Source organism: Solanum stenotomum, chromosome 9 (genome assembly GCF_019186545.1).
Source record: "Solanum stenotomum isolate F172 chromosome 9, ASM1918654v1, whole genome shotgun sequence".
Taxonomy (NCBI): domain Eukaryota; kingdom Viridiplantae; phylum Streptophyta; class Magnoliopsida; order Solanales; family Solanaceae; genus Solanum; species Solanum stenotomum.
In genome coordinates this window covers 1,785,455-1,813,096 of record NC_064290.1, presented here as the reverse complement: position 1 = coordinate 1,813,096, position 27,642 = coordinate 1,785,455, and the positions used below count along the sequence as shown (strand labels likewise).

General features: G+C 33.4%; 4 protein-coding genes across 7 annotated transcripts in view; 2 read left to right on the top strand and 2 right to left on the bottom strand.

The window, feature by feature from the left end:
* LOC125876089 (ankyrin repeat-containing protein At5g02620-like) overlaps window positions 1–5,859 on the top strand; it is a 31,094-nt gene extending 25,235 nt beyond the window's left edge. Inside the window, exon 4 of the mRNA XM_049557205.1 lies at window positions 5,236–5,859. Within this exon, the coding sequence (XP_049413162.1) occupies window positions 5,236–5,859 (624 nt within the window). The remainder of the gene's footprint in view (window positions 1–5,235) is intronic.
* LOC125877872 (ubiquitin carboxyl-terminal hydrolase 15) overlaps window positions 1–19,013 on the top strand; it is a 106,861-nt gene extending 87,848 nt beyond the window's left edge. For 2 of the 4 annotated variants that reach the window (XM_049559151.1, XM_049559150.1), the window contains exons 2-15: window positions 9,955–10,055; window positions 11,750–12,186; window positions 13,732–14,122; window positions 14,259–14,679; window positions 14,756–14,907; window positions 15,030–15,118; window positions 15,285–15,370; window positions 15,461–15,623; window positions 15,773–15,896; window positions 16,005–16,162; window positions 16,273–16,357; window positions 16,730–16,948; window positions 18,018–18,079; window positions 18,243–19,013. In XM_049559151.1, coding sequence (XP_049415108.1) covers window positions 11,894–12,186; window positions 13,732–14,122; window positions 14,259–14,679; window positions 14,756–14,907; window positions 15,030–15,118; window positions 15,285–15,370; window positions 15,461–15,623; window positions 15,773–15,896; window positions 16,005–16,162; window positions 16,273–16,357; window positions 16,730–16,948; window positions 18,018–18,079; window positions 18,243–18,900 — 2,901 coding nt within the window. In that variant the 5' untranslated portion in view covers window positions 9,955–10,055; window positions 11,750–11,893 and the 3' untranslated portion in view covers window positions 18,901–19,013. Of the gene's footprint in view, window positions 1–8,918; window positions 8,929–9,954; window positions 10,056–11,749; window positions 12,187–13,731; window positions 14,123–14,258; window positions 14,680–14,755; window positions 14,908–15,029; window positions 15,119–15,284; window positions 15,371–15,460; window positions 15,624–15,772; window positions 15,897–16,004; window positions 16,163–16,272; window positions 16,358–16,729; window positions 16,949–18,017; window positions 18,080–18,242 lie in introns of all 4 variants that reach the window. The other 2 variants (XM_049559149.1, XM_049559152.1) reach the window with 2 other exon arrangements.
* Window positions 19,014–19,275: 262 nt separating this feature from the next.
* LOC125877876 (uncharacterized) lies at window positions 19,276–20,212 on the bottom strand. The gene is made up of 2 exons (XM_049559161.1): window positions 19,915–20,212; window positions 19,276–19,832 (listed from the first exon to the last, which is right to left on the bottom strand). The coding sequence occupies exons 1-2, from the start codon at window positions 20,169–20,171 to the stop codon at window positions 19,400–19,402; spliced, it is 690 nt and encodes a 229-aa protein (XP_049415118.1). The 5' UTR covers window positions 20,172–20,212; the 3' UTR covers window positions 19,276–19,399.
* Window positions 20,213–22,983: 2,771 nt separating this feature from the next.
* Window positions 22,984–24,238, bottom strand: LOC125877877 (uncharacterized). Its single transcript, XM_049559162.1, has 2 exons — window positions 23,890–24,238; window positions 22,984–23,590 (listed from the first exon to the last, which is right to left on the bottom strand). The coding sequence occupies exons 1-2, from the start codon at window positions 24,120–24,122 to the stop codon at window positions 23,155–23,157; spliced, it is 669 nt and encodes a 222-aa protein (XP_049415119.1). The 5' UTR covers window positions 24,123–24,238; the 3' UTR covers window positions 22,984–23,154.
* Between the last annotated feature and the right edge of the window lie 3,404 nt (window positions 24,239–27,642).

Here is a 27,642-nt window from a genome sequence, read left to right as displayed (position 1 = left end):
TGGTTGTTTGAAGTTGAACCAAAACGTGAGAAAAACTTAGGAATGACTTGAATACTTTTCTCTTTTGTTCTTATTGGAACTTAAGGTGATACATCTAGTGACCTTAACACTCGAGAAATTTTAAATTCCTTGCAAAAATCTCACTCACTATGAAGAACGGTTCGAGTCTTAGCTCAAAATTTTTCTGGAGTGCTACAAAAGATCAACTAACTAGGAGAAATCAAGGAACCGATATGTCACTCTCCGAGCCTATACAGTAGACATGGCCGGCACTCGAGAATCATTGCTGGTCCCCAAGCGAACCATTAGCCTGAGTGACTACTTAGCGGAAGACTTACTCAACCATAACAAGCTTATAAATAGTATTATAAACATTTAAGCTCAACAATTTTTCAATTCAACTATCTGAAAATAATTAAGTTCAAAAATAGTAATACTCTATAAAACAGTCTCAAAACATTTCAACAAAAGGAAAAGTAATGAGAGACTTTTCAACTCTAACTATATATAAAGCCTCTAGTACTAAGATAAATATCGGGACAGAACCCTCGACAACTCAACAAAAGAAGGAAATAAATGTGATGTCCTCCAAAGAGCAAGGAGGCTCACCAAAGCTAGTTAGAGTGCAAATGGTATCAACGAAGCGCCAACTCATGACTCTGAACATTTGTATCTGCATCATAATAAGATGTAGATCAAATGACATCAGTACATTGAATGTATGAACATGCAAGGGGAAACTGAAAGCATGGATAATTGAGCTAACAAGACTAGGAGAAATACTCATCTTAACTCAACCCTAATACAAAAGCATTAACAAGAGATGTAATGTTTAAAGCATTATAAAACATAAGATATAACTCAACGATGTATAAAAATACAATAAAATACTATTTACTCTTATTTGAGAGATTCTCTGACCGACAACTATCACCATCAGATATGTGATGATACAGCGTCTCGCTCACGCTGCCAGAACTCTCATATACCTTGTCGGGTATAGAAAACCTCAACTAAGTGGATCCACTAAGCTATGCCTAAAAGTAATAAGATTTCATCTAAAAAGTATGATTATTCACCCATGTTGGCTACTTGGTTTATGAGTAATGTGAGTTGTCTAAACTCATCCTCATATTAGTGCTCAATACTACTCCCAATAATATATATATATATATATATATATATATATATACACTTATGCTCAATGTTTAAAAACATTTTCTTTCTCAATTTGAGGTAATTACTCAAAAGATCCTCTTAAAAAAGGAAGTGCTTTAAAATATCTCTTGACTCATAAACTCATTTAGAAATTAAAGTTTATCTTTTACATTTGGGAATAATTAGTTCCCTTATATTCATTCTCAATCATGAATACGACTCTTCTCATTACTCATAATCACTTTCTCAGAACTTAGTCGAAACCATTGTTGATTACAAAAGATTCTCAAAATAACTCAGAAAGACATCTTGAACTTTCCTCTTAAACTCACTTTAATTTTAAATGTAAATTAAGACATGTGATTAGGACATGTAGGAACTCTCAAGAATGGGTGGAGTTTATATGAGCTAATACAAGAAAGGAACGTAGTCACGACTCAAAGAAACACGTCATGAATGAAACACGAAAGAAAATAGGCTAGACAACCCCTAATGTACTACTGACGTGGGGCGTCAGGCCCTAAACTGACCAAAGTTTGGGGTGTACTGTTTGTGTGGGGCATCAGATCCCAAACTACGGAGCAAAAGCCCTGGCACTATGGGTGACACGTCGCCCCCACACCCCTGTCCAGATTTCTGATGAAGTTTTCAAGCCAAAAAAGGTCCCAACTAGAAATTCTCCTAAACTCTTCTTGATTCTCAAACCCACCATTAATACAAGTGGAATTCCATATGATCCTTTTGGGAAATCAAACTATTACCAAAGATTAACAACACAAAAGAATTCACAACCTCCATTGTTCAAGAATTGAACAAAAATCAAGAATTACTCAAGAACTTTTTGAATACAACAATTTCGTGGATAAATTCAGATGTATGGCGTGAGGATAAACAAGTCCAACAGTGTGAGAAGCCTTACATACCTGGAAATAACAATGTTCTTAGCAAAAATCCACAGGATCTTGATGAACGCTCAAAACCTAGCTTTTTAGCCTCTTGAACTCTTCTTTTATTTCTCTAAGTGTTTAGGAACGACCAAGAGTGGTTTAGCATTTGATTAGACCCTTAATTGGGTGAGGAAAAAGTCCAAAATACCCTTCCACAAATGAATTGTCACTATCCGAGCCTACACCCTGGATGTGGCCGGTACTCGAGAACCATTGTTAGTCCCCAAGCGAACCCTCATCCTGCTTGACTACAAGTAGAAGACTAAGTCAAGCATGCATAAGCATCAAATGGAAAGAAACATTTAAAAATAGTTTATTGAATTTCAAAACTTCACTGAATATACTGAGTATACAACATAAGTTTTAAATAAAATATCTGAAACTGAAAGACTCTCCAAAACTGTCTATCTATGAAGCCTCTATTATTAAGGAAGGATGTCGGGACAAGACCCACGACACCTCAAAACTACTAACTGGAAAGTAACATTGAAGTCATTGGAATACAAGGAGGCTCACCAAAGACGACTAGAGTGTAGAATGATCTCAACAAAGCGCCTGTTGATAATCATGAAAACTTATATCTGCATCATAAAAGGATGCATGTCGAATAACATCAGTACATGAAATGTACGAGTATATAATATGGCTGAGTAACAAATAACTGAACTGAATGGCTGAAAGCAACTCAACTGAATCAATACATGAACATGAAGTGAAAACCATTTAAGCATTACAAAAAAATATACAATGAAAGCAATATGCAAATAATATATTTTACTTGTGGGGAGTTTCTCTAGCCGACAACCACTATTATGAGCCTGACAATGATACAACATCCCGCCACACGTTGCAAGGGCCCATCCTATACGTTGCCGGGGGTATATGATGATATCGTGACTATGGATCCAATAACTATATGCCTTCTTAGAGGTGGTGAGAAGTCGCATAAATAATCAATGCTATCTTATCCTACGCTGGCTACGTAGTTTTATGGGACTTCTGAGTTATAAAAGACTCTAACCCAACTAGGTGCTCGATACTACTCTCAAAATAATTAATATAATTTTGTGCTCAATTCACCCATTACAAAGAATGGACTTCTTACATTACTTGAAATAGTTTTCAAAACATGAGACATGTTACCTTCTTGAAAACATGCACTTATGAGCTTATCTTTCAAGTCCAATAACTAACATAGGTACATATATATATAGAATAACATTAGAAACTCTTAAGTTTTTATGAGATCGAACCTTTAAACTTTTTTCTCAAAACTCAGTTTGAAACACAATGATTGACTTTCAAAGAATCTCAACACTTATAACTCAATTCGTAGGGTTCAAGCGGAATTATGCACATGAATGAATCAATTTACTCATCTGTACTTCCTAAAAAAACTCAGTTTAAAACTCAAATGTTGGCTTTAAAAAGCTTCTCAAAAATTTATAACTCAATTCATATGGTTCATGCAGAATTGTGGACATGAACGACTCAACTCAAGAATGTTAATGCATAACATGTAATAATTCAATAATTAGGATTAGAATTTTAAAAAGAAATAGGAACTCGAGAACTCACAATTAACTCATCTCAAGAATACTCAAATCTAGGGGTAGAATCCATGATTACTCTTTTATTGATTTGAAAGTACATGTAGGGCGTGAAGACTAACTAGTCCAACACTAGGATAGTCTTACATACCTGAAAGAACAAGGTTCTTGAAAAATCTTGAAGAAGAACTTGATTAGAAGCCTTGAAACCCTAGCTTGAAGGTAAACACTTAAGAAAATCTTTCTTGAGATTCTTTAATTGGTTTCTTGAAATCTCTATGGTCAAAAATTATGATTTTCATTAGTGATTCATAATTGTATGGAGGAGTTTGAGTTGGAAAGAATGGAATTCTTGGAGAAAAACTTACCTTGAAGAAGAATCTTGAATGGAGTCTTCTACTTTGATTTTTCCTTAGGGTTTTGCCTTAGGGTTTGAGAGAGAAGAGAATGATGGATTAAGAGATGAAAATCTGATTATTTTGGGTCTTTAATTAGTCAAGAAATTTGTTTAGGGTTTTCTTAGAGGTAAAAAGACAAAAATGACCCTTTTTAATATTTTCCCGTCGGCAAATTCGTCACAACACTATATCAGGTTACTAAAATGATCATAACTTTTTACTCAAACCTCGAATTATTGCGAAATTGGTGGCGTTGGAAAGAAGATCCAAATACCTTTAATTTGATAGGTTATGAGTCACATAACTCTTTATATTCTAGGAGATATGGTCGTTCAAAGTTCACCCAAGTAAACTCTTATATCAAAACTTTCAACTCAGCTTTGTGCTAGGAGTTTTTAGTGACCTTAATTGATATCCAAAATCATTCTCACACTAAAGGATTTATCTTTACATATATGAGCAATTTAAGAATAACCTTATAAGTCCTTATTCGCAAATAAATAATAGTTCGGACTTTAGCTTTGAAATTTTCGGGGTGTTACGCGAATGAAATGCCTTAAATAGAGAGGCTTTACTCAAACGGGCATAACTTTTTACTCCGGGCTCAAAATTAAACAAACTTGGCAGCGTTGGAAAGAGGAGTCAAAGACCTTCGATTTGATAGTTCATGGGCAACCTAATTCTTTATGTGTTGTGCTAAAAGATACAGTTGTTTGAAGTTGACCCAAAACTAAAACAACTTGTATGAACCTCTAATTAGCTCTTTTGAAGTCCAAGGTGCTACACGATATCCTTACAAACTAATATATTTAAAGAAAATGATATTGTTAATTTATCGCATTAGATATTATTTTTTAGTATTTGTTAGGTATTGAGAGAAATATTATAATAATAATAATAATAATAATAATAATAATAATAATAATAATAAAAATAATAAAAATAATAATAATATATGATTTTTTCCCCATGATTATACAATTTAGTCTGCAAAATTTAGATTCTGTACTGAGGCTATGTTTTGTTTGCATCATTTGTAGGTAATAATAATAATAATAATAATAATAATAATAATAATAATGTTATGTATTGAAAATTAGAAAATCATGTTAGGATTAGTAGTATTCACTCTTAAATATGTTTGTTTTTGCTCTTTATTAATATATAAAATATAATATATAGGTGAAATTGGCATTCGGTTTGTGCGGCATTAATGCACGATTGGGACAACGTTGTGACTTTGAGGTAATACGTCAAACAAACAAATTGAGTATGACAAAACTACTACTAGGGACGGTGAAGGATGATGATGATGAAGCCAAAGATAAGAAAGAAAAACTAGAAATCGAAAAAATTATGAAGTCAACTGAAATACAAGTAGTTGTAGCTACCCTAATAATGACAGTCTCGTTCACAGCTGGTTTTACATTGCCAGGAGGTTTAGACGACAACGATGACAGTCCTAATAAAGGGATGGCGACTCTAATAAAGAAAACAGCATTCCGTGCATTTGCTATTTCGGATGTCCTGGCATTTACATTCTCAGCTAGTGCTATATGCAGCTACTTTACCATGGCAAATAGATATCGAGGCTACAATGAAGATACTAACGTTCGAGTTTTGAGGATGAAGTATCGTATAGCAAATGTTTTGCAACTTTTGGCATTGTATGCAGCTGTAGTTGCATTTGCAACTGGTATGTATGCTACTTTAGAAAATTCACATGCTCTTGCTGTTACTGTTTGTGTCATTTCTTCCACTTTTTTCCTTATCTTCTATTGGACTAGTATTCGTAGAAAAGACTAATTAATTGGATCACATGTAATTCATATATATATGCTACTACTATTAATTTCTGATTTATCAAATACTTCTATATATTTATTCAACCACACCCAATGCTTGAGAATTTAGCTCCAGGTGTTTTTGTTGCTACCTACATTAGACAATTGAGTAGTTTCTTAGATTATAGGATTCAATTCTATATATATTGCTCCATGTGTACGTACGTTTGTCTGAAAAAGTCTACTATTTACTTAGGGGTGGTTTGCATGTATTTATAACTTTGTGTATTACTAGCTAGTACCTTGTTTGGGGAGTACATTTTTTCAACTTCTAATGCGTAATATATACCATGCTCCATGAATTTCTATGCATTCGTTCTAATGCAATGCTCCGTTCTAGTTCTAATGCATGCATTGGTATGGTTAGAGACATAATTGTACTCGAGACTTTTTCCACATCGATCCTTTCCGCTAGGGGTGTACGTACATGATCGGGTTAGTTCAAGTTTTTCAAATATCAAATATCACTCTCCATTTCTCGCTCGCCAGTCCTCGCTTCTCTCACTTTATACAAACACAAATGTATAAAATGCGTTTGTGTTTGTATAAAGCGAGAGAAAACTGTATATACAAATATAAATCATATATTTTCATCCTATACACTTATAATTATACAAGTACAGATCTTCCCCTGCCCAATTCTATTTTGTCTTTCTCTCTTTCTCGCTTTATACAAACACAGATTATACAAATTACAATGTATAATTTGTGTTGTATAAAGCGAGAAAGAGAGAGAAATTTGATATACAAATGTTTTATTTCGATTCAATTGTATACAAATTCAAACTTTATGCAGATATACAAACACATAAAATTGAATTGAGAGGCTGCTTGCGATTTATACAAATGAGAGGTTGCCAACGATTTATACAAATGAGAGACTGCCAGCGATTTATACAAATCTAATGCTCTAGCAAACATAAAGTTTGTTATGTAGCGCAACTATACAAACTATAGCTATAACATACAAATATGATTTTTATGTTTGTTAATTAAATCGAAAATTTATAAGATAACAATAGTAAAAGTAATACTAAAATAATACTCGTACTAAATTATGTTGGAAGTTGGAACTGCTATGATGTGAAGATCAATTTAAGATTCAAAAGTTTATGAGTTTTACATAAATTTCAAGTTAGTAGGAATTGATTTCTTAACAAAATATTTACAAATATTTAATTTATATATTTGGACAAAAAATTATTAAACTTATGTGAAATCGTAACTGTTCCATATCCTCCCCAAATTAATATATAATTTATTTCATCTAGAAGATGAAATTAAATAATACCAAGTTGGATGATTAAGTTGGAATATTTAGGATCAAAATTGAGATTAAATGTATACCTTCAATTTAAAAAATATAATTTTAATCAGAGATATCTTAATAAAATGACCTCTAAAAGTACCAAAACGTCAGATAATTAGATCCAAAGTATATTGAATTATTGACGAGTGTAGTCCATTTTTATTAATATTTTTTACTTGTACATGGAGACGATATAACTTTTTGTTGTCATCATTGGAAATTATAACTTGTAGCGGGATACCTTTTTTTTTTCTTTTTGGGTTTTGCTATTTATTACTAATGACTTAAAACTTATTATGGACAATATAATTAATTTAAAACTTTTACTCTTATTGTAAATATATGTAGAGAGATTAATATAATAAAAATAAAATGATATAAAATTGAAGGATAAATAAAGATAATTAATTAAATTAAAATTAAATTAATATTTTCTTAAAGATATGGAAAAGAAAAACATGACAAATAATAAATCAAAGAAAATACTTTTTTAAGGTGTTTTGTTAGTTTTTTACTCTCTGTATGTAATTTCATAAGTAGGGTATGAAGAACGTAGTGGGTACATAAATTTTATTTTTATTTGAAATATAGAAAAATGATTTTTGATAGATCCTCAATTTGAGAACTCTGTATAGATAGTTAAACCTATTTTAATATTTTACTAGTTTAATTGATGATTATCTAATCCTAATCTCATTTCACTTTCTCCTCTATTTTTATAAGCATATAAAAAGTTGAAATTCTCTTTGGTATCTTTTCTTTCCCTTTCTTTACCTATCTTATCAAGAGGAAAGTCCTCATTAATAGATCCATCTTAATTACCTAATCATAACCGTCCACGTGGCTTTCCTTTTTCATTATTGGAAACTCAAATACATCCAATGGGTCCCACATATTATTCTAACCCTACAAAATACATTAAAAACATCATATTATAATGTCCCCATTCACTCATTCCTATTTGTCCTCTTTCATTACTTTACTACAATATCCGTAGTAATATATTTGTCTGATTTTAATTTGAAATAAAATTTTAAATAAATATTTATTTGTAAAATTTTATGTTGACAAAAAGTACATAAAATATATCTGGAATGTTCTTTAGTCATATGCTCTTAAATGTATCATGCCAAAATTTAAAATTGGAAAATTGCCAAAAAACAAAAAAGGAAAAAAACATTCATTACGAAATTGAAAAAGGAATATAAGACAAATAAAATGAAACCAAAGGAATAATTTGGTCAAAAATCAACCTAATTTATATATATTGACCAGAAAAAATAAATAATAAATCTGTCGAGCTATTTGTGCGGAAATCCCTAAGTTTTTACTACCAAGTCTCTATCCTTTCTATCTCTCTCTCATCATTATTCAGCGGTCAAGATTATCTTAAGACTGAAGTGGGTCCATCATAATTCAGCTTCCTACCAATAATAACACGCCACGTGTAAGAAGATACATAGAATTGATATGTGAGTGATTATAAATGAATTTTCCCTTGGTCTTAAAGTGTGAGAATGCCAGAATAGGGGGTTTTGAGGTGTGAAGTGAGGCAAATGTAGAGCATGAGCTGCTGTTTTAGTTTATGTTATGTTCTTACCAACTAAGGAATCAAAGAATCTTTGTTGGGTTTTAGACTTGTAGAGAAACAAGAAGAAGAAAAAAAACACCTATAAGGGTTAAACTGGTCTTTTAGATTTTATCAATCAAAGGAAAAAAAAGGTATGTTGAAGAGCTACCTAATCAATTCTTGCTTTAGTTTTACTGTTTTCCCATGTTGGGTTTTACCTAAATCCTCATTTTTTCCATCTGGGGTTTGCTTTTTGTGATGAAAATGGGTTAAAGATTGGATTTTTAGTACATGGTGTTGATAAAGATTGTGTTTTTTTGCTTTGGGATGTACATTTATTTGTGTTGTTGTACTAGTACCATTTTATTTTCAGAATGCCCTCTTTTGGGGTTCTTGAAAAAGCTGAGATTTTTTTTTTCTCTTTGAGTTTTCAGTTTGTGTTGTTATTGGTTTGTAAATACTGGAATTAACTTTTGTAATCCCCATTTCTTGATTTAGATTGTTGCTGTTATTTGTGGATGTTATGTACAAAACAGCTAATTAAGCTGCTAGGGAGTTGTTTAGTTGGGTGCTGCTTGATTAATTTGTCTCCATTTTGGGTGCAAATATTAGTAGACGTATATGGGAAGCAACTGAAATTTAATGACCTATAGAATAGCATCTTCAAGATTGTTATAAAAATAGTGATTTCTTAGGTGTTTGTGCTCTGAGTGACTGAGCAAAGAAATCTTCTCTAAAATCATTTGTTCTATGAGTGAATGACATGTTTGTATATATCCACAGATTAATATATACTCTTCTCTGACTCGGCTCTCATTATGTACATTGTTGTCTTGGTGTTTAGTATGTGTCTTACTAGAGTTTACGGTGCTAGCTTAATCGACTTAAATAGGCACTTGAATGCATCATCTTTACCGTCTGCACTTGAAATTATATCCATGTAAGAAACCAGTAATAGCATAGCACGTGTGTGGACATTACCAAGAATGAGATGTGAGTGTATGTACATTAATTTTCCCTTGGTCTTAAAGTGGGAGAATGCCAGAATTAGGTTTGGGGTGGAGGGATGGGGGTTGAGGTGTGATGCGAGGCATACGTAGATCATGAGCTGCTGTGTTATGTTATGTTATGTTATGTCTTACCAACTAAGGAATCAAAGTATCTTTGTTGGGTTTTAGGCTTGTAGAGAAAGAAGAAGAAAAAGAAGACCTACCAGGATCAAACAACGGAGTGGCGTGGTCAAATTGGTCTTTTGGATTTTATCCATCAAATTTAAAAGGTATGTTGAAGAGCTACCCAATCAAATCTTTCTTTAGTTTTACAGTTTTCCTTTGTTTTGCTTTTACCTAAATCCTCATTTTTACCATCTGGGGTTTAATTTTTGTGAATGAAAATGGGCTAAAGGTTCGATTTTGAGTACATTGTTTTGATAAAGGTTTTCATTTTGGGAAGTACATTTATTTGCGTTGTACTAGTGCCATTTTATTTACAGTATCCTTTGGGGTTCACTTATCTGAGTATTTATTTAAGTACTGATATGAACTCGAAAAAGCTGAGATTGTTTCCTCTTTGGGTTATTGGTCGGTAAATCTGGAATCAACTTTTGCAGTTCTCTTTCTTGATTCAGATTGTTGCTCTTATTTCTTCCTGTTATGTACAAAATAGCAAATTAAGCTGCTAGGAAGTTGTTTAATTGGTTTCTGCGTGTCTAATTTGTCTCCATTTTGGGTAGACGTATATTGGAAGCAACTCAAATTATGACCTATAGTATATCGTCGTAAAGATTGTAATAATAGTGATTTAGTAGTTTGTTCTCCGAGTGACTGAGCAAGAAACTTCTCTAAAATCATTTGTTCTCTGAGTGAATGACATGTTTGTATGGTTATATATGCAAACCTTACCCCTACATCATAAAGATGGAGAAGATGTTTCCGATAGACCTTCGCCTCAAGTAAAGCATCTCAAAGAAGTTTGAAAAAGAGAACATGGAAATGAAAGCAATAACAACAATGAAATGTAGCATTATGGAAAACACTACATATTTGCCCCTAAGAAGTTGTGCATGATTGATGTCCTTGAATTGTTAAAACTGGGGTTAATGCACTTTGAACATAAGACACATGGAAGCAGTTAGGAAACTGTTGTGATGTATATATTCAGTCTGTTGAGCTAACTACACCATTACTCCAAAAAGTTGCTACCAGATTTCTTGATGTTGGCTAAAAATCTTTTAGTAAATAGAACTTTCAAATGCGAAAATACAAATGCATTTTGAAGTTGATGTAAATTGGGCGAAGGAGAGAAAACAAAAAAAACTTAAATCTTTTGATGCGAAATACCCAATCAGGACAAAGAAACACCATGGATTTTATGCGATATAATTTCAAGCCGTGGAAGAAAATAATAGGGCAAGGGTTTTGGGTTATATTAATCTGTATTCACCAAGCACTTCTGAGTGTTTCTTTGTTCAAAGTTATAGCTGATATGGATATGTGTAAAGCCGTCTACAACTAAATGCATTTGAATAACCTGTGATTGTGATATGGATATGTGTAAAGCTATCTACAACTAAATGCATTTGAATAGCCTGTGATTGTGATTATTTCATAGCTGCCTGAGACCATGCTCTAGCATGACCTTTGTAGTAACTTCTACTGAACTGGTCCACACAAAGAATGCTTTAAAGAAAAGCAAAATCTAAAGGTTGCGTTTAAACAGATTTTTGGAAATGTCCTAGAAGTTCTAAACAATAGAAAACATGTTTGGGGGGTTGTTTATTCTCCAAGGTTTATTAGATAAAATCATTTTACAAGGTTGCTGCTTCTAGAATATTCAACATTAGACACTTCTTCCTGTAAGAGAAACGGGGCTAATAGGTTATAATAGTTTCCGGTGCTATACATTTGAATTGTTAATAAATTGTTTTCTCTGTCAATTTGGGTTACAATGATAACCGCCTGCTTGATATTACAGATAATGTGGTGCTGGTGCTGGAATCACCTAACAAGAACATTACAAAATTGTGCTGCTGGTTTACTTCAGCTTTTGTAGCTTGGTAGATCAGGCTGCAACTTGAAGTTTAGTTAGATAGTTGGACATGAATTTGCTGGTGAGAACATGCTCGAGCCAAGGGAAACCGACATTCCGACTTTATTTTTGGTCTTGGTTGTGCTTCCCCTGGTTTCTTATATTCTTCTAGGCAAATGGAATGAGGCAGCCAAAAAGAAAGAAAGAGTTGGTTTGCTGGCTCAACGGGCTGCTGAAGAAGCAAATAAGACACAAACTATGTCTGCAGTAAGTATTACCCCTATCCCACTTGTGCCTTTGCCAAGCAGTGCAACTCATCAGTGTGCAAGATGCCACAGTCCAGCCACAACTCGCTGCTCTCAATGCAAATCTGTTCGATATTGGTATGTTAAAAGTTCTTTTAGTGTACTTGATTCTAAGGACCCATTTTGGCCATAAAAACTATTTACCTTTTTCTGGAATAGTTTTTCACTTTATTTGAATATCACTATATCAGTGTTTGGCCATGAAAATTCCACATCCAACTTGAAGTTCAGAAGTTTCATTTCAAATTTGAAGAACAGCTTATAATCCATTTTACGACTCGCTTTTCACTTTTGAAGTTGTATTTAAGTACATTCATCCACTTGTTTTTTGCAAAAGATATAACTGATCGCAACTCTATCTTCAATTTCAACTCCATAAGCTCCAAGTAAAGTGACAATAATTGGAATCTATGGCCAAACACCTACTAAATTATATATAGTTAGTTGTGTACAAAAATAGTAAATAGAGGACGGGGGAATGGACCAAAAATAGGAACGTTTTATTGTCTAAGAGTGTGAAATGGCCTGTCTTCTCTATCTCATTCTCTTCTCCCTTAATTTTTAATTTTCTCTTTTTCCATCTTGGAAAGGTAAGGTGGCTTGTGTTGTAAATTTATAGTTATATTTTGTCTCATCCCCTTTTATGGTGCGAAAGGCACTCTGAGGTGTTACCCAAGGTGAAAACAATACAATGTTAAATCACTACAGGATGACTAAACTCTCTCTAGAAACGTAGGTGACAACTCTATACCCATCCGGCCATTCTTCACATATCCAAAATGGTAATTTAAGAATTTTCATAATGATTCATTTTTCAACCATACGAAGAGATGGACCTTTGCACTATTGAGATGTAACAAATTTAAAACATAGATGTAGCATGTTTAACAAGTGTCAGGTTATCAACTTTGAAAAGTGTTTTTTTTTTTTTTTTAACATCCATCTTCTTCACAATTACTTCATAAAATTATTCCACTGTCCACTTCCTCGGTCTTTTTACTTTTGGTTCCAAACGTTCAAGGGGGAGGACTGCAGTCTTACCCCTCTACTTAAATGCCCATGCTACAATTATTTCACACTCTGAAGATTCTGAGTTGCAAGAATGTGCCTCTCTGTGTGTAATCTATCTCTCTTCACTTCAGGTATATCTGAGTTGCAATTTGATCTTTCGTAGGTTACGAGGATAGGTTTTTGAGACACGTCATCTCCTTGAATTGAAACTAAACTAGTGAGTGTAAGAAGCCTATAATAAGGACACAATAATCTTGTTTCTAAATTTTCCTTGTAGGAGCAGTCAGCGGATTAATTATTAGCACAAGCCTCTTCCCTCCTTAAAGACAAATTCTGCAAAAATGAAAGAAATAGTGAGAAACAAATAGGTAAAAGGGGGAAATGGGCATTTGGTTAATTTTTGGGTGTGAAGAAAAATGGATTAGACATGCATAAACCTGCTACATTTTTTTCTTTACATAATTATAGGTAAAAGCCTATTTCTTTTCCCTTCTCAAAAAAAGAAAGAAAGATTGGGACAGTAAAATGTCTCCAACACTTCTGCTTTTTCTTTATTGTTCATCAGACTTGTGAGCCAATTGTTATTCTTATCTAATGATGAAGATTGTGCAGCTCAGGGAAGTGTCAGATTCTCCATTGGAGACAGGTTCACAAGCTAGAGTGTCTTCAATTGGGTAATAACTGCAACAGCTCATTCTCTAAGCCTATGTTGACTGATGAACTCCCGGGACGAATGTCATTTGATAGCTATGTTGAAGCGCAGTACAACGACAACAACCTAAATCAGTCGTGGCTTGGCAAAACTTCTCCAGATGGTGTCACTGAAACACCCATTGTCACACCAGTTGCCCCTATTACTGTTAGTGTGGCAACGGATACATCAGGATCTCCAAAAGTTGGGAGACGATCCGTAGACAAGAGAGTACATAAAGGCAACAGAGACATATTAAGAAGAGGGGACGGAACCATGTCTGAGAGTTCTGAACGAGCCTCTCAATCTAGGGTTAGTGCTTCTGCCTCATGTTGTACTATCTCTTCAAAAGAACTTTCTATGAACCAGATGGTTATTTCTTTTCCAATCGAAAGTGTGAAAGTTTTGTTTGTTTCTTAATTTGCCTAAGCTTAGCCTTCTTTTACAGTCAAGAGATGGTGATGCCATTCTTTCGGAACATGATAGCATCGCGGATGGGTTCAATAGTGAACATACTGATGTGATGAATACAATGGGAGAATGCCATATGTTACAAAAGCAAAAAGAACACATCTCAAGAAATCATCGTCATGTTTCAAGTTCATTGAATCTAGAAGGCCATGAAACAAGTGCATGCAAGAATCAGAAGGAGCTGATTGATGAAAAAAGCCTTACACGAGAAGGCGTCGTTACCGGCACTCCGGCAATTCCATTGAACTGTTCTTCTGGAAAGACTTCAACAAGGAGAAGCAGTAGGGCTAAAAGTGCATCACCTTCTCCAGGAACAAAGTCCCATAGGACGCCAAAAACATCAAGAGAAGAAATGTGTTCAGGTTTGGAAGGGAAGGGACCGAATATTGATGAGTCAAGTATGTTTCCTTGTTGATTGTGATATGCTAATATCTGCATGTTGCGCTTTCATTTTACTGAGTCCTCACAATGCAGAAAATGCTAGAAGAAAGGATGCAGTCCCTCCACAAGCAGGCAGTGGGGTTGCAAACTTGGGAATTATGAGAATGTTTGGTCTGGCTAAATCATCAAAAGTTATCGGACATCAATCTTTAGAATCCAGGGCTGACAAACAAAAGAAACTAAAGGTCAGTATTTATGAAGAATCACTTAGGTTTGGAGAATCTTTTAACGTAAATTAAACAATAACATGATGTCATTGGCTTGTTTGGGCTTTGGCATGAGTCATTAATAATCGTCCAATGAACAGATGCTGTTTCCTTATGAAGAGTTTGTGAAGTTATTTGAATATGAAGACTTCACTTTGTTGCCTAGAGGTCTCATAAATTGCGGGAATAGGTAATATTGCAGATGTCTTTACTCTTATCTCATTTACTTTTGCTATCGAGATATATTTGTTTATTAAAAATAATTGAAAACATCCTAAACAGAAGTTAGCCTTATAGGTAATTTTGCCTGAATATATTAGCAAGTTAGTTACAGCGGTTGTTCGTTCATTTTGCAGTTGTTATGCCAATGCTGTCTTGCAGTGTCTGATGTGCACAAAGCCTTTAACAATCTACCTACTTCACAGATCACATTCTAGAACTTGTAATTTCACCTGATTTAACCCCTTTAATTACTTCCATTCTGTTTCATTTTAAAACGAATTGCAAAATTCACCTATTACATGGACATCAGACTGCAGGAAAGATTGGTGCCTTGTGTGTGAACTTGAGCAACATGCGATGATGTTAAGAGAAAGTGGAGGTCCTCTGTCACCAAACAGGATTCTTTTGCATATGCAGAGCATTAATGGCCAGATTGGAAATGGCAGTCAGGAAGATGCTCATGAGTTTTTAAGGTCTGCATTAAATAACATTTTGCTAATCTTAATGAAGAAAAAAAATGCACACATAGGAACAGTGTGTTTTCTTTAACGACTTCAGCGGAAAGTTTGAATTTCTTTTTTTAAACTATTTGTTTCTCAATGGTTGTTCTGTATGTGTGCAGGTTTATTGTTGCTTCTATGCAATCTATATGTTTGGAGGCATTAGGTGGAGAAAATGCTGTTGATCCAAGATTGCAGCAAACAACCTTTATACAACACACTTTCGGAGGAAGACTTAGATCTAAGGTCTAAGATTTCTAGTTTTTTTCCTGCTTATTTTGAATTGAAAATTTGAATGAACTTTATGCTTTCTTTGTAATTTTACCTAGTAACTTTATGTCTTAATATGACCAGGTCAAGTGTCTGAGATGCCACCATGAGTCGGCGTGCTATGAAAATATCATGGATCTCTCATTGGAGATCTTCGGTTGGGTTGAGTCACTTGAAGATGCATTGACACAGTTTACAAGCCCGGAAGATCTTGATGGGGAAAATATGTATAGATGCGGAAGGTATGTGAGCTTGGTTTTGAATCCCACATGTAGATTCCTTCCCAACTGAACATCCATATTGTTTATTGATACTGAAAAGACTTATGTTTCTGCTTATATTTCCTTAAAAGGTGCGCTTGTTATGTCCGTGCACAAAAACAGTTGAGCATACAGGAGGCTCCAAATATCTTAACGATTGTCTTGAAGAGATTTCAGGTACTGCTTTTTATAGAGGTCACTAGTTACTTGCTCAATGATTTTTGCTGCTTCTCTGACGAGATTAAAAGACACTGCCGAAGCTGTCTTAAATGTCAAATTAAATCTCTAACTAATATACCTCTAATTCTAACAAACCCGATTTCTGGTTATATTGGAAATTCCATTTATATCTTATTCCCGAAAGTCACAGTATTGAATCTACTTTTCATGTCTCATTCTGAAAGACATGCTATTGAAAATCAGTCATGAAAATAATTTACCCTTTTTTAAGTTCTAGGCACTTAAGGGCCTTAAATTCTATATTTTGCTGACTTCAATATTATTTTCTATTCATTGCTGTTGTTTAAACCTCACTTCTATAATTATCAGGAAGGAAGTTATGGGAAGATAAATAAGTGCATCACATTTCCGGATATGTTGGATATGATCCCATTTATGACTGGGACAGATGACATTCCTCCACTTTACATGCTTTATGCTGTTGTTGTGCACTTGGATACCTTAAATGCATCATTTTCTGGGCATTACATATCCTACGTGAAGGATCTACACCTACGAGGCAATTGGTTCAGGATTGATGATACTGAGGTAATTTGATGCATGGAGCTTCTTAAATGTTTGTTTTTATTATGCTTATGCCCAGAAAGAAGGATATGGGAAAGATATGAAGTTGGAGTGTTGTGGTTCCAAAGCTAGTAGGAGGTTGCTAGCCGTGGAATACATCAGGAATAAATATCTGAATGTCTTGTATGCTTCACATTAGTTAGAAACAGGATGTGGTTAATGACTTTCTTTACTTGGAAGTGTTTCTTTTTCCTTCATATGAGGCATGTCCTTAAGACCTAATGGTTACGATATGCTAACTTGTGCTAAGGAAAATAGAAATCCTAAGAGTTAGTTGCATGTTTCTTGAGAAATATAGCTAAGATAGCAAGAGACGTGCTACTTTCAGATGTATCTGATCAATTCTTTTTACTGATAATAAAGGTAGTAGAGCAAGGGACAATGTATACATGCTTATTGAGCAATAGTAGATGTCTGTTTTGTTTATTCTTGAATCACTTGTATTGTAATGAGGAAACCCATGATATCCATTTATTATGTATTTTAGTTGCCTTGCTACAAAACATGGTTTCTTGACTCTCAGCTTAACCTCCCATGCATATTTAAATGTTTATTGAAGTAAGCCATACAATAATGGTAAAGCTGGTGTGACCTAATGGTCAATAAAGTGGGAGGAGAACCATGAGGTCTCAAGTTCGATTTTGGGTTCCCATCTGCCTAAGTCCTGTGGACAGAGTTACCCGATACCTGTGTTGGTGGGAGATAGCAGGTATCGAGTGAAATAGTCTTAGATGCACAAGCTGCTCTGGTACACCTATGCCATAAAAAGAAAAGGAAAAGTGAATTAGTACATATACAGCAGTTTGGTCCTTGACTGCACTTTTGGGAACCATGCTTGTAAGGATCAAAGGTAAGATTCACTTTGCTTGCTAATTTCTTTTGAGTCACTTTCTTGTTGAGGAATTTCACACCTTTGGCGACAATGCTAGTAGGCAACTGTCAAAGGTGAATTCTATGACTTATTGTGCTTCTACTTGTTTTTGCTTTCGTATCTCGTCATACTGTTCTCATAAGTTGCATGTTCTGATACTAGGTACACCCTGTATCCATGAGCCAGGTGATGTCGGAAGGAGCATATATCTTATTTTATAAGAGGTAAAGCACTAGAGAGCTTTGACCTTTACCAAAGGCATGTTAGAAATTATAATCTAGATATCAATTTGGCCAATTCATATTTGTCATCCCTTTAGAAGCTTGTTTCATGACTTGTTAGAAATTTTATAAGATCTCAATATTGAATTGGTATGAAATTTTGTAGATCATCTCCACGACCAGCAAGAAAGATTAGCCGAAGACAAGTTCCTGGAATTGTCAAGCACTGCCCACCAAAATCAACAAAGACTTCTAGGCCAGAGCAGACAAAAGCGGAGCGTCTTTATGTTGGTGTGGATCCTTATATGAATCATAGGCCGGAAATGAACAGTGACATAATTGATTGCACCTCTGGTGGACTCGTCAAGAACGCTAATAGAAATAGACCGCCGGTTGTGGGAACCTATACCGAGTCAATGACTGCGGAGTTTTCTGATGCTACATCAAGTGATTGGTCCCTCTTTACAAGCTCAGATGAAGCATCATTTACTACTGAGAGTACCAGAGACTCTTTTAGTACTGTTGACTATGGGGATGCAAGCGCTGCTGATCCATTCTCTTCCATCATCAACAGCTTATGTGCATCAGATTATTCATCTAACAGAACAGTCGCGTGTAGTATGTTTTCAAGTAGTAAACCACATACAAGATTCTTTTCAGAAAGTAAGGGTTCTGTTTTGGATTCAACTGCTGGGGCTAGCATTCCGAGACAGGTTACTGTTCCTTATTCTGAAGGTTTTCATAGTGATAGTAGTACCCATGTACATGTAGAATATGGTAGTGAGCCTAGATATGAACAAACTTACTATCCATATAATGTCTAGTTTCTTGAAATTCCAAATCATTATATGTCGAATTAGCTAGGTACAAGCTGTGCTTCTGTTTTGCTAATCAATATTTTATTGAATGGAAGCACATCAATCATTTGCTAGTTCAATGGAACAAGTGGTCCTTTTTGTTAATTTGCAGTTGTAAATATGCTTACTGTGGCTAATTATCTTGACAATTTGTATGTTAAATAATCTGCATAGTTGCCCCTTTGATGAAGTATCTCGTGTTCATGCAAGATTAAGGGTTGTATCCTAAGGGAGTGTAGAGTCACAGGAACAAATTTACCGCTGCTCAAAGGCTCCCCCTTAACTTGCTTAATGGAATTATGTTGAAAGATATTGACAACACAGGTGTTTTAACCACCAAAATCTCAGAATCAGATTGTATTATACAATCTATCTTATTTGCAATATATATAATGTAGCATTCTGGTCATACAAAATTACAAGGGACTTATCAACTATCCTTTGGTAAGTAGTAACCAAGAGCCTCTCAAATGGCAAGTGCTTTGTCCAAATCAAAAGTAAACCATATCTCATTAACTCTGTTCTTGAACTCAAATGGGGAGTTGTATCCTGCCACTGTATACAACGTAGTATTGTCTGCAGCATGGCTTTTGTCAATGGCTGCTGCCCATTTAGTGCCAGCAATACTGGCACTCAGGGCAGCAGCTTCTCTTGGAAGGTCATCATCAGTTATAAATCCACTGAATTGCCTGACCGCAACATAAGTTTTGCCCCATTTTTGGAGATGAAGGCCTTCAGCTGGAGGAGGATTTGGCTGGTTCTTCTTTGGTACATAAAAGCTCACAACAAATGAGGAAACACAAAAAGGTCCATCACTTGGCTTCACTTGAATGATAACTGGAGCTGTCATCTTTACTGTCTCATGGTAATTGTTCTTCCCTTGAATGTAATCAAATAGCCTGCCAAGCCACGTTTTATAAGTAGAAAGATTTAACAACAACAACTACGCTTCAATCCAAGCAAGTATGAGTGGGAGAATACCTGAGGAAACCAGTTCTGGTGGCGGAAACATATGAAATATCATCAATTGGAGCAGTAGACATCCACATGGGAGAACTATAACGGCGAATTTCATAGTCTTTTCCAGATTCAATCAAATCATAATTTGGGCATTCAATTCTTTGACAAGTTGGAGGATAGAAATTCAACTTTGTTGAATAACCATTGCATAATTTGGTAACAAGGAACAGAAACAAACACAGCCTCATCATCAACAAATTCATACCAACACTAAGCATCTTTATTTCTTTTTGCTGTTTTAATTTGTCGCAATGAATTTTGGGAGTAAAATATCAAAATGAATACAAACGTTAAAGGTTGTTACAGGTCTTGGTTATGCCACGTCCTAGGCAAACATTATCTCAAAAATCCAGAGTCCAGACAAAGCATCAAGGATAAACGGCTATTAGTTAGACCACATTTACAGTCTCTGGTTCAATTGGTTTGTCTTACGTGAAAAACTACGTCATTTTATATATTCAGCCATACTAACTTTTTACACCTAATATCTTAAAGTGACATATTTACGATCACAAAATTTGAAGAGTATTTTGATACATTGCTCGCAACTTCAGTCCAAAAAATCATTTTAAAAAAAAAAAATTCATGCCGAGTTAAACTAAGACAAATAAATTAAAATAAAAGGGATATATAATAAGAGATATAAGTGTATGATTTTAAAAATATATAAGAGTGTTTAGTACAATTTTATTGCCAAGATCATCTCCAACCCACTCTATTTTACTCTCGATTCTCTATATTTGGAGAGTAAAATAGAGAATGGGCATTCCAACCTCCCTCCATATTACTCTATTTCGCTTTTTTAATATTTTATTATTATTACTATTATTTTCTAATTAACATATTATTTTGCATATAATGTCATTAATTAAATATCTAATATTCATAATTCTTTTTAAATGTAATATAATATTTACAAAAATATATTATTTAATATATACTACTTTCATCCCGAATTAAAATATTTTAATTTTTTTCTTCTAATTTTCGTTAATAATATAATTTTATTTTATTATTATTTCCCTATAAGAATGCACAAAATTAAAATGATACGATGAAAAATATAATTTAAAAATACAATACATAACATAAGAATTTAAATACAAGATAAAATACAATACAATACATAACATAATAATTAATTTATCACAATAATAATTTAGCAATCCGGTAGGTCGTTTCCAAATTTAGCACTATTCGAAAAAAAAATTAGGGTATGATGGTAGATGAAAATCTCCGGTTTGAACAATTTTTAGCTAGACATAAAAAAATTAAAGACAAAAATACTCATTTTGAACTCTGTAATGCATTAATAGAACATTTATGGGAGCAACATAACAATTTTGAAAGTGAAATGTTTATGTAATTGTATTTCACTTTTCTTTGAATTTGTATATTGTATAATATTTTCTTACAATTTATGTTATTTAGAAATTTAGGATAAAATAATTTTATATTAAATAAAAAATAAAATTTTATATCACATGATTATATAAAGTAATTATTTGGGGAAAAGAAGGTTTTGTATTATGAAATAAGAAAATAAGAATGCAATAGAAATAATAATATAATATTAAGGAGAGAGAAAATATATTTTTAGATAGTAAAATAGAGAATTGGGTTGGAGTTGGTTATGTGGAAAAATAGAGAATTCTATATTTGGAGAGTAGAATAGAGTTTAGGATTGAAGATGCCACACCCTAAGAAAAAAAAATGTTTAAAAGGGTAGTTGCTAGTTTTCTGGATGAAATCTTGTCGGGAGCGTTACCTCCAATAGGTCCTACCGTGCGCAATTTAGATTTAGTCTAGACTTCAATTCGGACTCCAAATTTAATCGAGACTCCAAATTTAATCAAAACTTCAATTCGAACTCTGAACATCGGGTGGAAAAAAAAAAAGGTTGTAATATACTCTGCATAGTGCATAGTTGCCACCCTCCCTATTCCCCAAAACCAAAATGTATAAAAAGATATAGGAAAAAGTTCACTGTGTTTCAGCATTTTAATTTTCCTAACAGCACCAGTAATACTAAGGTAGAAAATTAAATAATCCTTTTTATATTTTCACATGAAACATCATTTAACTTGCTAAATTGTTGCAAGGTAATCCAATGCACGAAACATCTCACATTCACGCAACACAATTTAGAGTACAAAGCATCTCATATATATTCACACAAGATCTTAAAAGAGTAACTTTCACATATAGCAAACACAAAAATCATATTTGTATGCTATAGCTATAGTTTGCATAATTGCGCTCTATAGCAAACATAAATATGTATATTTCGCTATACATATACAAAAGAAAGCAGTTGTATATAATATGTTTCTGTTTCGATATACATATACAAAAGATCAATTGTATAATCTGTATTTGTATAAAGCGAGAAAGGATAAAGAGAACTGGGCAAGAGAATATTTGTATTGTATAATTATAAGTGTATAGGACGAAGCTATATGTATTTGCATGTGTATATACAATTTTCTCTCGCTTTATACAAATAGAAACGCAATTTGTACATTTTTGTTTGTATAAGCGAGAGAGGCGATAGAGAGACTGGCGAGCGAGATCTGGGAGAGTGGCGAGCAAGATCTGGGAGAGGGAAACGAAAATATATGTATATATACAATTTTCTCTCGCTTTATACAAACACAAACACATTTTATACATTTGCGTTTGTATAAAAAGTGAGAGAGGAGAGGGAGAGAACGAGAGTGGCGAGCGAGATTCACCAGGAGAGAGGCAAAATATCAACAGTTTGCTATGAGGTACAATTAAATCAAACTATGTTTATAACATTTATTTGAATTAATAGTTTGCTATTATATACAATTTTCTCATCTTAAAATTGATCATATCCCAAGGAAGTGTAATGTAAGGAGTCTATAAACTTTAGTAGTGACTCATTTAATGACTTGAACTTTGACCATTTATGTCATACAAAGACAATTTTATTGTTACTTCAAGACCCCTCTTCAACTATTGCTAAATTGAATTATGGTTAAAAATCTTGACAACACACAGAGGTATCATAAACATCAAATTTTCAGAATCAGATTGTATTATACAACCTATCTTATTTGCAATATATAATGTAACATTCTGGTCATACATAATAACTAGGACTTCTCAACTATACTTTTGATAATACAAAACAAGAAAATGAGATAGTAAACTTTATTCTTGAACAATAACCTCTCAAATGGCAATTGCACTGTCCATAACAAAAGTAAACCACATCTCATTAACTCTGCCCCTGAACTCAAACGGGGAGTTGTATTGTGCAACTGTATAAAGTGTACTATTATCTTTACTCCGGCTTTTTTCGATGGCTGCTGCCCATTTAGTGCCAGCAATGCTGGCACTCAGGGCAGCAGCTTCTTTTGGAATATCAGCATCAACTACAAATCCACTGAATTGCCTGACCGCGGCATAACTACTTTCGTTCCATTTTTGGGGGTGTAGGCCTTCAGCTGAAGGAGGATTTTGCTGATTATTCTTTGGTACATTAAAACTCACAACAAATGAAGTAGAACATAATGGTCCATCACTTGGCATCACTTGAGTCATAACTGGTGCTGTCATCTCTATTTTCTCATGCTTATCATTCTTTCCTTGAATATACATAAATAACCTGCCAATGCCAAATCGATACACTTAACATTTAAGTAAAAAGATAACTACGCTTCAATTCCAAACAAGTCTACTGAAATATGAATCTCAAGACATTGGAAATGAAGTGTTTTGCCTAGACAAACAAATGTTGGGTTTTTAAGAGGTGTAAATGAAAAATGAATCGACAAGACACACGAAAAAAAGTATATAATATGAATAACACTTTTTCACATTAAATTGATTATGACTTTTTTTTATAAGACAAAGAGCACCTAGTAGAGTGTAGCCTAATGACCTACGGTCAAAAAAAATAAATACCTGAGGAAACCAGTTCTGGTGGCGGAAACAAATGATATATCATCGATTGGTTCAGTAGACATCCACATTGGGGAATCGTAACGACGAATTTCATAGTCTTTTCCAGACTCAATCACATCATAATTTGGGCATTCAATTCTTTGACAAGTTGGAGGATAAGAATCCAATTTTGTTGAATAACCATTGGAAATAAGGACCAGAAAAAAACACACTTTGATCATCAAAAAATTCATCTTTACTAGTGAGTATTTCTTTCTTTTTGGTGTGCTACAAAATATAGAGAATGAAGCACGTGAATTTATTGGAAAAATTTGGGAGTAGTAAAGTTAAAAGTCAATCCAAAGTTATGATGCTAGAGGCCTTGGTTATGCCACGTCCTAAACAACAATATCTTCTAGAGTATACTAATATTTATTTAGACCAATAAAAATAAAGATACATCATATCATCATATATTCATATATAATATGTGTAGATGCAACGTTTGATTACCATTTTACTCCTATACTATCCTATACTAAATTAAATATTTAATTAATTAAATACTAAAAAGTAAAATTTAAGTTAATGAATGAATCAACTATTTACAAAGTCATTATTGAAGGGATAATTATACAGAATGACAAACTTATAATCTAAAATAAATGGAGTAGCTACTGTTTGATTTAATTGCTCCCCGTAGCAAACGTTTGTCAGTCGCCTCTTTCCCTCCAAATTTTCGCTCGCCACTCTCCCTTTCTCGCTCGCTCCCTCTGTGCTCGCCTCTCTCGCTTTATACAACAAAATTGTATAAATTGTGTTTCTGTTTGTATAAAGCGAGAGAAAATTGTATATACACATGCAAATACATATATATTCGTCCTATACACTTATAATTATACAATAAAAATATTCCCCTGCCCAGTTCTCTTTTGCCTTTCTCTCTTTCTCGTTTTATACAAACACAAATTATACAATATAATGTAAAATTTATGTTTGTATAATGTATAATTTATGTTAGCGAAAGAAAATTGTATATACACATGCAAATACATATATATTCGTCTTATACACTTATAATTATACAATACAAATAATTTCTTGCCCAGTTCTCTTTTGCCTTTCTCTCTTTCCCGTTTTATACAACACAAATTATACAAATATAATGTATAATTTATGTTTGTATAAGCAAAAGCGAGAGCGATTTTTTATATACAAATATTTTTGTCAACGATTTATACAAATGAGTGGCTAACAACAATTTATACAAATGGCCTGCTAGCGAAATTATACAAATCTGAAGAGGAGCCAACGAATTATACAATTGCTTCTTTTTATATATAGGTATAGCGAAATAGACATAGCTTTCAATTGTATATGTATAGCGAATTATACATATATATGTTTGCTATGAAGCACAATTATGCAAACTTTGCTATAGCATACAAATATGAATTTTGTGTTTGCTATATGTGAAAGTTGCTCTTATTGTAATAGTGCCTGTTTGACTTAACTTAAAAAAATAGCTATTTAAAAGTACTGATTTAAAAAAAATCATACTTAAGTAACTTTTAAGTTAAAAAATGAATAATAGGGAAGTATATGCTTTTAACTTTTTAAAGTCATTTTAAACTTATTTTAAGTTATTTTTAACTTTTTTCAAACATTTCCAAAAGCTAAAAATAACTTACAAATATGTTTGACCAATTTTTAATTCAAACAAATTGACTCTTAGTTTACTAAGCACTTATTACAAAGTCGTAACCGTAAGTTTTTGGTCTACCAAACACTTATTACAAAGGCGTAACCGTAAGTTTTTGGTCTACCAAACACTTATTACAAAGTCGTAACTGTAAGTTTTTGGTCTACCAAACACTAATTACAAAGTTATCGATGTAAGTTTTTGGTCTACCAAACACGAATTACAAAGTTATCGATGAAGGCTTTTGGTCTACCAAGCACTAATTACAAAGTTATCACCGTAAGTTCTTGGTCTACCAAGCACTTATTATAAAGTCATCACGGTAAGTTTTTGGTCTGCCAAGCACTTGTTACAAATCATAACCGTAAGTTTTGGTCTACCAAACACTTATACAAAGTCATAACGTAAATTTTTGGTCTACCAAACACTTGTTACAAAGTTATTATTGCAAGTTTTTGGTCTACCAAATACTAATTACAAAGTTATCGATGTAATTTCTTGGTCTACCAAGCACTTATTACAACGTTATCACAGTAAGTTCTTGGTCTATCCAGCACCATTACAAAGTTATTAATTATTAGTATATAGAAAAAAATTGTTGGTGTAATATACCACACATACAATAAATTACAATTGAAATAAAATGAACAAAAGGGTACAAAATTTTTTTTAGTCTGAGGCGCGGATATCTCGTTCTCTTTAAGGAGATTCAAGTCCACTGCTGCATAATCTACACCGATCCAGCAGTAATACTTTTGACTTGTCCCCTCCAGGATACACTAATCCAACAACGTCGTACAACTCAAGCAACTCCAGATTAGTTGAAGAGTCCAAAGGTCCACATAAGAACACCTTCTTCAACATATATAATTAGAGTCGTCAATATGGGCTAGGCCCGTTGGGCTAGCCTGGCCTAACCCGTGATTTCATAGGGCTGGGCTTTGATTTTTTGAGCCTATTTAAGAAAAGGGCTTTGTAGCTCGGCCTGAATAAGTCTGTCAATTTGTGGGGATTGAGAAATATGGATAGGGCCGGCCCGTGGGACAAATAAAAATTAATTAAAAAATAAAAATAAAATAGAGTATTAAAAATAACAGGAGTTTACACTCAAAATCAATTTAAAATTTGAAATATTACAATTTAAATACAAATTATGTTTATAAAATAGGTACTCATAAAATAAAGTTTCTAAAATTTCTAAGGAATCACTACATAGGCCATAGCCTATGGAATATTATTATAGTTTTTGTGTTTTATTATGATCATTGGAAAACAATTAGGTTAATATTTCTATTTAGCTATTTATGTTTTTACTTGAAATCAAACTTAACAAATATTATATTGATAATTTTCTTTGTGTATTTGATTAATAAGTAGTAACATTAGTCGATATTTATGATAATATTTTTAAATTATAATTTAATTTAAAAAATTATATAAAATATATTTTTAAGAAAAGAGGGCTAGCCCGGCAAAGCCCGTAGCCCACACACTTGTGGGTTGGGCCGACCATATTTTGGCCCACATAAGAAATGGGCTAGCCCAACCTGGCCCGTCAAATTGCAAAGCTTATATGGGCTAGCCCAGATGGGGTGGGTCAGCCCATATTGACAACTCTATATATAATTACGTACTCTCTTCTTTGTATAGTGAATATAGTTGAAGACTTAGAATATCTTCTTTTGTCTCAACTTTCTCTTCACTACACTAACTCAATATAAACTTCTCATCTTTTCTTACACTATTTCTCTTGTATCTTTTTTCTTCTTCTTTTCACAAAGTAAAACCATCAGTATTTATAAGTGATGAATTCTTTTTTACAATAAATAGGAAGACAATTGGTAGTAAATTGGGCAAATAAATGACTCAAAGGTTACATAAGTTACAAGAATAATTAGATAAAATAATTGTTAAAATGAAGAGTTGATGGTTACAAGAGTTACAACAACTAATGACCACATTCTTATACAATTGATGAGAATAATGAGGCACAAATGTAATGTCCACCAATGGACATAACAAGATACATAATGTGACACATGATATATAATATTAAAATGTCACACTAACAG